This window comes from Podarcis muralis, chromosome 1 (assembly GCF_964188315.1).
Source record: "Podarcis muralis chromosome 1, rPodMur119.hap1.1, whole genome shotgun sequence".
NCBI lineage: Eukaryota > Metazoa > Chordata > Lepidosauria > Squamata > Lacertidae > Podarcis > Podarcis muralis.
Window position 1 is genome coordinate 92,531,510 of NC_135655.1, and position 13,740 is coordinate 92,545,249.

General features: G+C 36.7%; 1 protein-coding gene across 3 annotated transcripts in view; it reads right to left on the minus strand.

The window, feature by feature from the left end:
- Nucleotides 1-541: 541 nt before the first annotated feature.
- The window catches only part of ZNF148 (zinc finger protein 148), a 35,103-nt gene continuing 21,904 nt past the window's right edge, over nucleotides 542-13,740 (minus strand). For 2 of the 3 annotated variants that reach the window (XM_028743840.2, XM_028743824.2), the window contains exons 5-7: nucleotides 13,454-13,537; nucleotides 9,265-9,383; nucleotides 542-8,314 (exon numbers count right to left, since the gene is read on the minus strand). In XM_028743840.2, coding sequence (XP_028599673.2) covers nucleotides 6,710-8,314; nucleotides 9,265-9,383; nucleotides 13,454-13,537 — 1,808 coding nt within the window. In that variant the 3' untranslated portion in view covers nucleotides 542-6,709. The remainder of the gene's footprint in view (nucleotides 8,315-9,264; nucleotides 9,384-13,453; nucleotides 13,538-13,740) is intronic. The other variant, XM_028743848.2, reaches the window with a different exon arrangement.

Sequence of the window (13,740 nt, forward strand, 5' to 3'; positions counted from 1 at the left end):
TTTTTGTGTTTTTCTGCATCTCCCATACCTGCTATTTGAAACTCTTTCCAATACTAATTCTGTGAGAAGGCAGTGGATCTTGTTGAGCTCCACCTACACAACTCAGTGCTTGTGCCACTGTAGTTGAAGCATGGCACTGCTTGGAAGTACAAATCTGGCTCAAACGCACAGACCCCGTGAGCCCAGAACATTCAGATCTATAGAAAAGGGGAGCAAAACAATAATGGTCTGTGAAATCCTTTTCAGTCCCAAAGGACATAAGCCCCTGAACAATAGAAGGAACCATTCCATCCATTCCCATGACTTTCGGTTCACAAAAGTGGTGAACCAAACTACTGGCCATATTACATGAACTGTGAGATCCTGGACTGAAGATGGCACTTTCTGGTCCAAAATACAGAGAGGTATTGGCTGTGAGTACAGAAAGGTACGTGCATCTTCCCTAGACTAGAGTGCAAGTATCCACACAGCAATTTCTCAATGTATCTCACAAAATCCATGAAATGTTCTGATGTCCATACACAACTACCACACAAACACATTATCATCACAATATTCCTGATTCCTCAGGAATCCTGCATTACCTAATTTATTTCAAATACAAAATAATTACACAAATTCATACTTTCAAGTTTCATACAAAAGCATCTATATTACTTATACACATTTTTAAATTAATGAAACTGGGAATTTAATTGCTTTAAAAAAACAAACCCAACACTCACAGTAAAATGGACAGATCGCTTGTATTTTTTAAAGTAATACTGTATGACCACTGAAATCTCCTTTACTGGTATTATAGGGGATTTTATGAACTGAAAGGCAAAGAAGGCGTATGGATGCTGGGGGGAGGGGGAAATACCGTATCAGAAAATGAATTCCAGCAGCATTCTTCTGTTCTTTCTCTGCCCCTAGTATTTTTTTAAAGTTGTGTATAAGTCCTGGATTTTCTACCAAACGTAAAATTTGTGGACTCATTTGCAAATCACACAATGTATCCTTAAAAAAAGAGCAGATCATCAGGTTTATTTGAATACCAAGGTCCTTTTCCTGACATAGTTAAAATAAAGATAAAACTTACAGAGACAGAATCCAGTATAATTAGTTTCCAACAATAAAATCTCCTTGAACACTGTTGCAAAATTCCTTCTACTGAAATGCTTCGCTACAATAATAAAAAGCATACATTACATATAAAAAGATACCAGTGTACTAAAAGTGACAGAAGTGAACTAGCAAATCCTTCAAAGCACATATTATATAAATGACTAGCATTTAAAAACATTTCTTCCTATAAAATGTAGGTCATATACATTTATAAATCGGCGATCTTTCCCCACCAAAGCAATGATAGTTTTCAAATAATTATGTTGCTCTGTACAGTCTGAAAGCATTGTTCAAACTTTTTGACTTGGTTTTGTTTTGCTTGAACTCCGAATAAAGCTCATCTCAGCAGCTGATAAATCCCTATGGCAAAATTATATCAAAATCAACCATGACTCAGTGTTCAACTGCAATGTGAATTATGAACAAGAACCACTTTTTGTATCACGTGAACCTGATTTATACCAAAACCATACTGGGATTAAAGGATTTAAAATTAATTTTCAAACTTATTCAATTGGTGTGGAAACTGGAGGAGCAAATCCTGATCCTTCCTTCAAAAATAAGTACACTAACTCATCTTGCAGAAGCGCATCTGAGCCATTAGTTTCATCATGAATGTGTGCACAGGTGCAGATCTAAGGCCTGCTCTCCCTGAAACTCAGATTGTGCTATGTAAACAATGTTATATACTACAAACCAAAAAACAGTTGAATTTATTGATTAAAAACAATTAAGAATATCCATTAACTTAATCAAAGCTATTAACTCCCCAAACAGTTTTTGGAACTTTCCTTATGCTACTTGCAAAGTTAGCACTGTTAGGCATTATTGCTTACATACAGTACATCATATGCCTCCTGATATAAAGCAGTACTGTGATCTGTTTATATACAAGGTTCTTTTTTCCTTTTTTTAAAACAAGCTGTAAAAACATTACATACTTTACAGACAATACAAATTCCCACATTTGTACTCAAGTCTAACAAATGGAATGCATAACATTAATAAAACATCATAAAGGAAGACTGACAGTAAGTCCTTGATTGTCAAGACACATTTATATTTTATATATAAACTCTAACTGTGCAGAATCAAAGATTCAATCATAGGTACATCCTTATTTGATAACTCATATTTACAGAACAATATTGCATAAAAAAATAAAATAAACATTTACACTTTTTTGTCTTTTACCTTTCCATTCACTGGGGAAAAGAATGCAAGAAACTACTTTGAGAAAGGTTTGCTTGCTTCGGTTTGTGTTCGCTACCAGACTATCTCTCTCTTAAATTATTATTGAAACAATGATTTTATACAAGTATAGCAAAAGCAACTAGAAAATTTCCCTGAAACAAAGTTGTTTGGAAATAATGAAAGTTATTTTTTAAAAACATAATGGTTTTCATTCATTGCAATACTTTCACAGGACATGTTTTTGTTTTTTGTTTTGCAAAAGGAGTACTTAAATGTCCTACATATACCTAACAAACATGCACTTAACATAAAAGGAAAGCATCTCCAAAAGTCACAAGGCTTCCATTGAGCAGAATTTAAGAAAACATAAAAATAGTTTGTTTTATTATGAATAATAACTGGAAAACTTACATTTGAATTTTTACCAACCAAAATACCCAGATCACTAACACATTTCTGCCTTCTAAAGCTCTGAACTATATTCTAATAGCTACTCCCCTGCAACTTGCGAAAGAGTCCAATGTCAACCCAACAAAATTTTAGGTTGCAATTTTACAAATACAAAGCAAGTTAATACTGAAATACTCAAAAAGGCTGATCCGGGATCCATTTTAGATCTGTTTCAAATATTTACGAAATATGATACACACATCATAAAAATTAATCTAAAGAAACATGGAATATGCTGTATGTATCCAAGTGGAATTTTTTCAGGAAACAAGCCAGAAAAACTTGGAAATGAAATCAAACAGCTATACTAAAAATTCAGTAATTCACTAGTGACTTGAAAACCCATGTTTAAAATCACAAAATAAATAAGCAAACAAAAGCAGGCATATGACATTACAATGTATTTCATTCATTTTGACAACTGTGGTTTAGTTTGCAGTATTTGTACATAGGTTCTGCAATATGCTTGGTTAAAGTTATAGTCATACTTTCATAAGACCTTGACTACACGAGTTTACACCACTGAAGAAAAACAAGGAGAAATTATATTGTGTAGGGATTAGCATCCTCATTAATAATAATAAAACGTTCAAGCTTTCACTGTACTTTCTCTGAACTGCTCCTTCTCTCAAAAACCTTGTCCACCTACAAAAGCTGGGAGTCTGTAATAATTCTCTTAAACTAATTTCAGAAAAGGCATCCATATAAATGAAAAACAAATCCTTCTAAACTTTTCTTCAGAAATAGAGTACACTGCAGTACATGATGCGGTTTCTCTTCTGATAAATGGATTTATCATCTTTGATCAATTGTTTACTCTGAATAACTAAGACAAAGAGAAGGAAAAGGAGCTACTTCAGCTTTAAGCCCAAAAGTCAGTTCCTTCATTAACTTGCTTTATATTCAAAGTAAAAGGAACAGGAAATTAGTGTTAAAAGGGACACTCAGGCCCAGCAGTCACCCAAAATATGAGCCATTAAAAATTGAGAAAATTAAGCAGCACGTTTGCACTGAAGTCTAGTTTCAAAGAGTTTAAGTTAACTGAATCCAAACATAACATTGAGCTTAACAGGACTGTAGAACCATAGCAGAGATTTCCTAAATACCCTTTAAAAAGCATTATTAAGAAAGTATTTCTATTAACACTGTCTCCTAGCATGTATATAATAGGTTTGTATTATAACTGACGAGGCTTAAGATATATCTGTGTCACTTTTTCTTCTTCTAAAAAGCAACTTAGGAACAGGTTTTTACATGATTCCTGGGGGCACCCTCAAGAGCCACAGGTGGAGGTTCTGCTCATTATATTCCATCACTTGCCAATGCCTCTCCTCAACTACAGCCTCTCATGTTCCCTGTAAGTCCCTCTAAAAATGTTGGAATGCTATAAAACAGCACTCCCTCTATGCAGTGCAAAGAGCAGCCACCAGAAGGGTAAATATGGAAATGCTTGGCCATGCACATTTGGATCCTAGCCACAGTTCCTTCCATTCCTCTCTGCTCACTTTTTCATAATGGACACTTTCAGAGAAGCATCCCCTTGTCTTCTCACTGTAGGGATTATATTCAACTTGTACCCCTCCACTCACAGATGGTTCTTTGATGAAGTCGGTGCTTCAATGAATGAAGAATGGGAAGGTCATTTCACTTATTTCATCTGAGTCCCCTCTGCCCTCCCACTAATCTCCTCCAGAGGGTTGGGGTCCCTTTGGAACAGTGTGGGAGGAGGACACGAGGGTTGCGAGAGAAAGGGGAGTTTGCAAAAAATTGCCTTCCTCACCCTTCCATTCACGGAAAGCTCTCCCGGAACAAAGAAACTCCCATGAGTGGGACACAAGATACAACCCATAGCCTTTACACCCTGGCCTTACTGTCTTGCCATATCTACACACACAGAGAGACTCTTAGCCATTCCCTCTAGATACTAAATGTGTACAACTCTCACTTGCCAGTCCTGTTTACTTCTCTGAACCACAACTGAATGTTAATTGTACAAATAGTGGTGCACTCAAACACTGGGCCACAAATGCTTAATTAAATTAAAATATGTTATGTACTAGCTGTGCTGGTGTGGGGCAGGAGACAAACTAAAAAGACCTAAAAAGTTCCATTATTTAGAAGTTTTCATGTGTGCTTATTTTGACTCAGTACCACGGTTGCATTTACTTACTGTACTATGAAATAAATCCTTGGACAACTTATGCGGAGTAATGGGATATAACAACACCCTCCTGTAAAATTAACCTGTTGGTGACCTATAGGAATAAACAAGGCATTTCATAACATATGCCTCTTGGCTACTGCAGTAGCTGCCTATGACTTTCACGTAGATTCTAAAATGGGTCCGAAATTGCACAGGTGAAACAAAGGAGAACTGTGGCAATCAAAATTAGGAGTACCATTTTAATTAAAATAAGGTTTTTCTCTGGGAATTGAAATTTTGCTTTCCTTAAATTTGTATTATTAGGGCTATCTTTGAGAAGTGGTGAGCAGACCTGAAGCTGTAAAATAATACATGCACCCATCTCCCCTGCCTAAATGTTGAATATGGTTTTTTTTTGGGGGGGGGGGGATGTATCTGCATTCCTGTTGCTCAGCCTTTAGGTAAAACACTGCCCGCAAGATTACCTTAAAGCAGCCCATTAGTGAATGTACAATATAATGAAAATAAAAGCTTCAGTTTTAAAAAAGATTATTATCCTGACATTTATGTTAAGTCGAAGCACAGCACGTTAAAACTGTATACAGAACTAATCATTGCACCACACAGTGTAACTCAAGACAGTCTACTATTAAAACAACCACAGGGGATAGGGATAAAGTTTGCAGTTAATTTATTTGTGAAATGCAGCAAAAGTTTGACCATTTATCTTTTGGTCACTGTTCTCAGTCACCAGCTCTAGTTAGTAAAACTGCAATGAAACTGTTCATTAAGATAACTCTTCTGTTGTTATGTAAGGTGATAATGATGCAGCCACATCAAACCTAAAGGTCTAAAATAGTTTTATTTTTGAGAAAGAAAGAAAAATGGAAAAGAATCTAAGTGCTCTAATGTTAATTATTGCAGATTTGTAGGCTGAAGTACAATTTAAACTCTTAAAACCTGGAGTTCACCATTCATATAAACATTATGGAAATGGGAATGTCATCTACAAAGCATTTTAGTTCAATCCTAACCATCTTGATACCTGTCATTTGGAGATAAAAACATAAAGAGTCATGTTTACCTTCAAAGGTACAAAGAAATATGCAATACTTCAGGAATGAAGTAAATGCATTAATAGTAAGTATTTTCCTTTTAAAGTACTTTTAATTGAATCAAACATTTAAATAGGGGAGTGCATCTAGAAAACATAATTACCTTTCTCTAAGTGTTGTAAAAGGAAATTCAAAGAAACCAAGAAGGAATATTATGCGTATTACTTTTTAAGAGAGTTGATAAAATGGATTTCCCCCCAGAATGCACTATAGTTGTCTAGCCATCATCTCCTGACATTAAAACTTTTAAGTTCATATTATCTGTACAGTCTATATTCATGTTCCCTGCTGAAGTGCAATGGCTTGACTAACTAACCAGGAAATTCCAAAATGAATAATCTCATAATTATCATTCTCCCCAAAATAATCAATGTTACCAAACTAAGAAATTATTACAGGAGAGACATCTTATCTGGGTTTTTTGGTTTCTTTTGTATAAAATCTCAGCATAGCAAGCTCCTGATCTCCAGCAAGCAAATAACCATCTGCCTTTTCAGTGGACACCCACATATAAGGCAATTCAAAAAGAATGGTGACTAACCACACACACAAAAAGCAGTTGCCAATACTCTGTACCGGCTTACTTTTCTGTTGTAACCCAAGGCCTTAAATTTGTATAGGACTGACTCCATCTTATACAGAAGATGCTCGCTCTTGACAGACCCATGCTAAAGTGCCCGTGTTATTTCTGCAGATTTTCTTAGCCAAATGTCTGGCCTGTTGTGGCATCAGGTGAAGAGTTCATCCCAGCTCGAGCATCATTTACATTCACCAAAGGGAATTCTGGGAATTCGGCGCTTGTCCCTGGTCCCCGCAGGTTCACCTGCCCATTAGCAGTGTTAAACTGAGATGATATTCCAGCTCTTGTTCCATGGTACTGAGCTCTGAACGGTTGCTCAAAGGAACTTATTTGATATGCTTGGTGGACAGGCTGTGCTTCTGCCTTCTTCTGAGAAGTAACTTGATCCAGAAAGTCCTGGGTAGAGGATGAGGAAGAATGATTTGGCTCGTCACCTGAAAAGGGAAAAGAGTGCTGGGAATCGCCAACGATAAGTCCAAAGTGAGACTTGTCTGGAGTTGTTCTTAATGGAGAGTTCATTCCTGATCGAAAACTGTTGACCGGTATAGATGCATAGACCTGCTTGTCTATAGAAGAGAACGCTGGTTGCCCTGCAAGAGTCTGGTTGTCACTCACAAAATTAAGGCTTGGGTTGTTCAAATAGGCATCATTTTGGCTAGTTCTATCCAACGCTTGCTGAAGAAACTTGGAATATTCCTGTAACATACTGGCTTTATCGGATGAGGAACCTTGAGAGCTTGTTGCAACATTCTCAGCTTGTGTGACTTCTGACACTTCGGAAGAATTGATTGATATACTAGAGGTCACTTCTGTATCAGCCACATTAAAAGCTATTTCATGCTGGCCATTAGCTTTATGGGAATAATGGTCTAAGAGAGTCTGAAGTACCTCATCTGGAATGACATTTTTGTCATGGTTGCCTTTAATCTCCACATTCAGCCCCGATGTATCCAGTATTGAGGCTGTGCTACCTTCATCTATGACACTGGCCACAGCAGCCTGTGTGACTGAAGGCTGAGAGGCAATGGTGCCTACATTCAAGGCATATTCTCTGCTATTACTATTAGCTGCTTGGAGATACCGCCTCTTCTTTAAAAATTGCATTGCATCATCATAGTTTGTGCTGCTGTGTACAGGTTTACTGGGGCCTTCCTGCAAAGTATCAACTTGGTCAATGTCAGCATTGCCTTCAGAGTCCAACAGGCCTTGTTTATCCACAAGATCAAAGGGATACTTAGAAACCTTGCTGTCTTCGTAAGATGCTAAAGATGACATGGTCTGATTTTGCTCTAGTGGCTGTTTTAGGTTCCTCTTACTGTTAACTTTTTTGAGCACCAGTTTAGGTGGGTGTATTTCTCCAGAATTTGCTTCCTGTAGGTGCCCTCCACTGACGGAAGAATGTGGTAACTCCACTGCATATTCAGCCACCATATACTCATCCTTGATCTTAGCGCTGCCAGCATACAAAGGCAAAAAATCATTCTTATCTTTCTTATGCTCAGATTTATCTGCCCCGCTTTCTTTATCTAGCCCAGAAGACTTCAATTTCTCCGTTTTTTGCCTTTTCTTCTTTGGCAAAGAGCTGTCCTTCAAAGGCATTGGGAAGCCTTGATCATCATCAGAAGTCAAAAGGCCAATTTTGGTGGCACTTCTATTGGGTTTCTTGTCACGGTTTTCATGGCACATACGTTTGTGTTTCAACACCCGGTCAGTCCTTGAGAAGAACTGCAGAGGACATTTTTGGTTAGAGAAAAGCCATGCAGCCTTTTGGTCAATTAACATTTTTTCACATGATAAAGTCCTTCTAAGTCAGGGTGGGGGGCATTTTTCAGCCTAAGGGTCCTATTCTCTCATGGAGAATGCTCTGGGGTGGCATGGGCAAGGCCAGAGGCAAACAAGGGGGCACATCAATGGATGTGATTCTTAGCTTTCTATAGTAGGCCACATTCCAGCCACACAAAAACTGGAAGTTTCCACACCTACCCACCCCACCATCCAAGCAAGCAAGAGGCAATATCATAGTTCAGGGACAAATTTCAGTCAGGCAAAAGCTCAAATATGGCTAATGTGGAGAGATGGTTGGTGAAGTAAGAGTCCTGAGGGAGAACTAGAGAGAGCTTGAGGTTCCCCAACCCTGTCATAAGTGATTTTGGGAATTGAAAAATGGTCACATTTCACAAAGTGAAAACGTTACCATGTCAGAAGATGTGAGAGTCAATATTAATATTCAAACAAACCCAACCCTTTGTTCTTGATCTATAGGAGCCTACTGCAGTACATAAGGGCCCCTCCTGCCACTTCACATACCTGCATCTGTGGGAAAGGTAAGACAAAAGGACGGAAACCTAAATGACCCCGCCAATTAGCATTAATTTGTTTCAAAATATCTGTCCTTATTAATTCTGCATATTTTAGATAACTAAAAACTTAAGTTTCTCAGTGGGTATATGTTCTTTTCATACTGGAGAGCCATAATTTCTTTCATATATATCTATAAAATCAATTTTTTAAAAAAAAATGCTTTTCATTAAATCCACAATGAAAAAACATATGGTATTTAGAAGACAAGCCAAAGTGCCCTCTTACCTCAAAGTTTTGAAACTTGGAATCACAATTGTCACGATATTGTAAAAACAGATTCCCTTAAACACCCTTCTTTCTCCTTCTCAAATTACCTGCAAGCAGTATTCACACTGATAAGGCTTCTCTCCACTGTGAGTTCTCTTGTGCCTTTCCATGTGATATTTCTGTATAAATCTCATGCCACATTCATCACATCGAAATGGTTTCTCACCTAAGAATAAAAATGAAAAGAGGAAGTACTGTTTAAGAAAAGAAGGAGAAGACAGATAGTCTCATACCTCTCCCCAGCATGCTATTATTTAGGTTTACTTAACAAAAAACTTACAAAGCATTGCTTTGATCAGCTGGATGTAAACAAAATATAGGTCTGACCACACACCAATATTTTTTCATATGGCTCATCTCTACAAACATGTTAAAAGAATCACACAAACATTGAGTAGAGGTGGAAGAGAATCAAATAAAAAATAAACTAGCCCATCAAAAAAGAATGCCCCAACAATCAGAACTAGAGGAAAACAAATAAAACAATAAATTTCCATTTTCATTCCAGTATTTTATTCATTATTATTTATTGTATTATTAGCTCACCGTTTCCCCAAGGAGCTGATGTACACGGCTCTCTCACTCCTCATTTAATCAACAACCCTCAGAAGTAGGTTAATCTGAGAGCCAGTGAGGGGCCCAAGGTCACCCAGTGAGCTTTATGGTCAAGTGGGGATTTGATCCTTGGTCACCCAGGTTCTAGTCTAACACTGTAACACACTAGCCCCAATAAGTTGCCTGTATGTACTAGTAAAGGGGAAAAGACTGCATGTAAAAGCTCCTCATATTGACAAAAAGGTTGTGTTTATGAAGAGAATTAATTTTCTATGCCCTTATGATTAACTTGTCTCAATTTTTTCAGACCAGCCACAGGCATGTTCACATAAAGTGCTATTATTTAATATCACATTTTTTAGCATCCTTGTAACAAGATAAAATAACTAAAACTGGAATAGCTAGTTGCTGACTTATAGCAATAAATATCCTGTTCCTTTATTTAGTCAGCCGAAGGTGTATAACAGAATCATAGAATGGTAGAGTTGGAAGGGACCACAAGGGTCATGTAGTCGAAGCCCCTGCGATGCAGGAATCTTTTGCTCAATGTGGTCTCAAACCTACGACCCTGAGATTAAGAGTCTTATGCTCTACCGAATGAGGTATCTGCTGGTTCCTTAGCCCTTCCCAGGGATAAAAGTATCATCTGGCTAGTGCACTGACAGATTTATACACAGTATACCATGGATCTCCCTGAACCTGCTTTCTACTCCTGGGTGAAAAGCAAATAGGAATCTTATGCACAGGTGAACCAGGTAAAAAGTTCGTACTGTGTAAAGAAATAAAGAATGGTCAAAGAATAAAAGACACAACAGAGGTAAAGCAACTCTAAAAAGATACAGTATATGCCAAAAGATAGACCTCATGTATTACTTTGTATTTGATTACTTGGTATTGCATTACTTCGTATTCAAGGCAGCGATGAACTAGAGAATATTAAGGCTCCTCGCTTTTACAAAGACTAAAAAAAGACTGAAAAGCTAAAAATAGCTAATTAAAATTCAGAGTTGAATCATTCTGACAAAATATTTATTTATAAAAGCAATGATTTTTTATAAAGACTCAGGCTATTTGTTATTTAATATCATAGATGGTTCCATAATTTTGTTTCAAAGACAAGTTGCGCTTAATATTTGTTTTCCATGTTAATAAATAAAACAATATCATTTTTTATAATTTCCTTCCCCTTTCTTTTATCTATTTTTTTCCTTTTACACAAAACTGCTGTATTATCTTAGCTCATTGTATTAGTTTAATCCACTACACAGTTATGTTAAGATTCTTTGTATTGAAGCCAATTTGTCTCATTGACTTAATGACTAAGCTGACTTAAATCCAAGCATTTCAGTTCCCTAGGGGATACAATTTTCTGTTGGAAAGTAAAAAAATAATGTTGTATCTTGTCCACCCTAGCCTCTGACTCAGTCTGAAGCAAAACTTCAAGTCTTCGCCCTGTCTTTCTTATCTCCTATACTATATATACTTGGAGTCACAACGTTATATATTTCATGTTCTCAAATCTAACTGGCAAGCAGTACCACCCACACAGTTATAAAAAGATACACAGATCCAACTTAAATATTAAATATATATATATATATATATATATTTAAAAGTATGAAACATTAAACTGGCAATTACTTTAGATGAAGTAGGTGTAGCCAAATGACACATAAGAAACATGCTACCAAACTCATAAGCTCAGTTCAGACTAAAAATTAAACAATGGTTTGTTTAGCTTATCTCTGGTTTGTCTGTGCATGGTTTCTTTAAGGTCAAGAAACTAAGATTGGTAATAGCTGAACTCAGTATTTTGGTTTCCCGTGTAACTCCATTCTTGCTGCCTGACTACAGAGTCAAGAGGGAAGAATTGCTCAAAAAAGAAATAGCTCACATAGCTAAGAGACTCTTACCACCACTTTAATAGACCTCTGTTTGGCTACAGGCTCCTTTGCTTGCCTACTAACCAAACAAGCTAGCCATCACAGCTCGGCTGCCTAACTGCAGCAGCCCTGCAAGGGTGGCAGGTACACCAGTGCCACAGGTACCACACCCCAACAATCTTAATGAAATGTATGCAGAGCAGATAACCAAGCCAGTCTCCAGTCACTTCACATACATTCAGTGCATGCCTGTGGAACTAAGTATACAGAAGGCATTCTAGAAATATTATCCAATTTTTAAAGTGAAGTATGCAAAATTATTCTCAGAAAATGGTATATAGTGGAATATTTTCCAAAAACAGTTTTTTTGCACAAACTTTTCCATGGCTAAAACTGCATTGCTTCATAAAATTAGTAATATAACGAATAGATGTAATACCAGTCAAACTGGCAAGTTTATATTCTATTAATAATTGTGTAGTATAGTAAAGAAAGGTTTCGTAGATTATATATTAAAACAGTAATATTACTTCCAATATCTGATTTACTTCATTCCTGCCAATTTATTTTTTGCATTGTTTCTTAATGTATTATGGGTTGTACTCCAATAAGCCATGTTGTTTGTATATGGATTTCCACTTGTGCAACAGAACCTCTCCTCCCACTCCTTCTCCCATGCCCCCCCCTTATTTGTTTTGGGGTTCAATAAATGCAAAATACACAGATGTCAATTGTGAAACAGGGTTATATTTTTTAATATATATATATTTATTAGTCACTTTTTCAAAAATGAACTCAACATGACTTACAAAAATTAAAAACACATATAAAAACCAAAAGTAAAAACAACCTAAAATTCAATAAAATGCATTTCTTTCTCTATGCAGAACATACCCAACAGCACATCATTTAAATAACTGAATGCAACAATACTGAAAGGCAGCAGCAGAAAGAAGCCCAGGTGTACAGAAAAGCACATGGCTTGGAAGAAACAGAAGTATAAGCAAAAGTGCAAATCCAAATACTAGTAAGGCTAGTTTGATGATAAGCACGGATACAAACATTCCAAGACAACCGGGGTATTTGTGCAATTTTCTGTCATGTTTTGTTTTCTCAAGGTTTACATGCATACACATAAAGTACCAGACATCAGCACCAGCAGTTTGAACAGATATGAAACCTTTCACCAAGCAACACTCAGCATATTTGCAAGCTCCACTTTTCTGAAATATAGACTGAAAATTGGCATCTAGTCCAAAAAAGACTATATTTCTAAATATTTGCAGAGATAATGAAAGGCCATGCACCAAAATGCCAAAAACCCAGTAAAGCCAAGTCTTTTTACAGAATGTGGTTTTCCAGAAGTAAAATTTTAAAACAAACCAATATAAACTTAACTATCCTGCTTTAACTTTGGGTCTCATTTTTTCTATTTGTCTTTTGCTGAAACGCTTACTCTTGTATAATTTTCTGTATGCTTTTTTTTTTTTTTTTAACAGGGTTCAGATACCTATGGGGTCAGGCATTTTGGCCATAATTGTGTTCGAAGTATTCCTATTTACCACTTACCCAATAAAAATATTTTTCTCTCTCAAGGTTTGCTCACATCAGCTGTCAGTAACTTCTTGGGGGCAAGGGAGGAAAGAGGCAAGGCTAAAGCAAACACCTAAATTCTTTTCTAGAGTTTCTTGAACGGCACGTTAAAACAGAAGCTGCATAATCACCCAATACTTGGCCATGTTTCGGAAACAGGTCTTTAAACACACCAGTAAAAAGAAACTCAAGGCACTATACTCACCAGTATGAATCTTCTCATGTCTCTGTAGCAGGTACTTCTGAATGAAACGCATCTCGCACTGACTGCACTGAAATGGTTTTTCACCTTAAACAATATAATTCCACATCTGTAAGTTAAAAGCTACAAACATTTGTTTCTAACAGATTCTGCTGAGAAATAAAATAGTCGGCTATTGGAATCCAACATATGAATGAATTCCAAAATATTTTAGTATAAAAAAGTCTGACTAAACTACCTGGGCTAAAAAGAAAAAGGCTATTAATTCGGCAAGCCTGCTGCTAACAGAG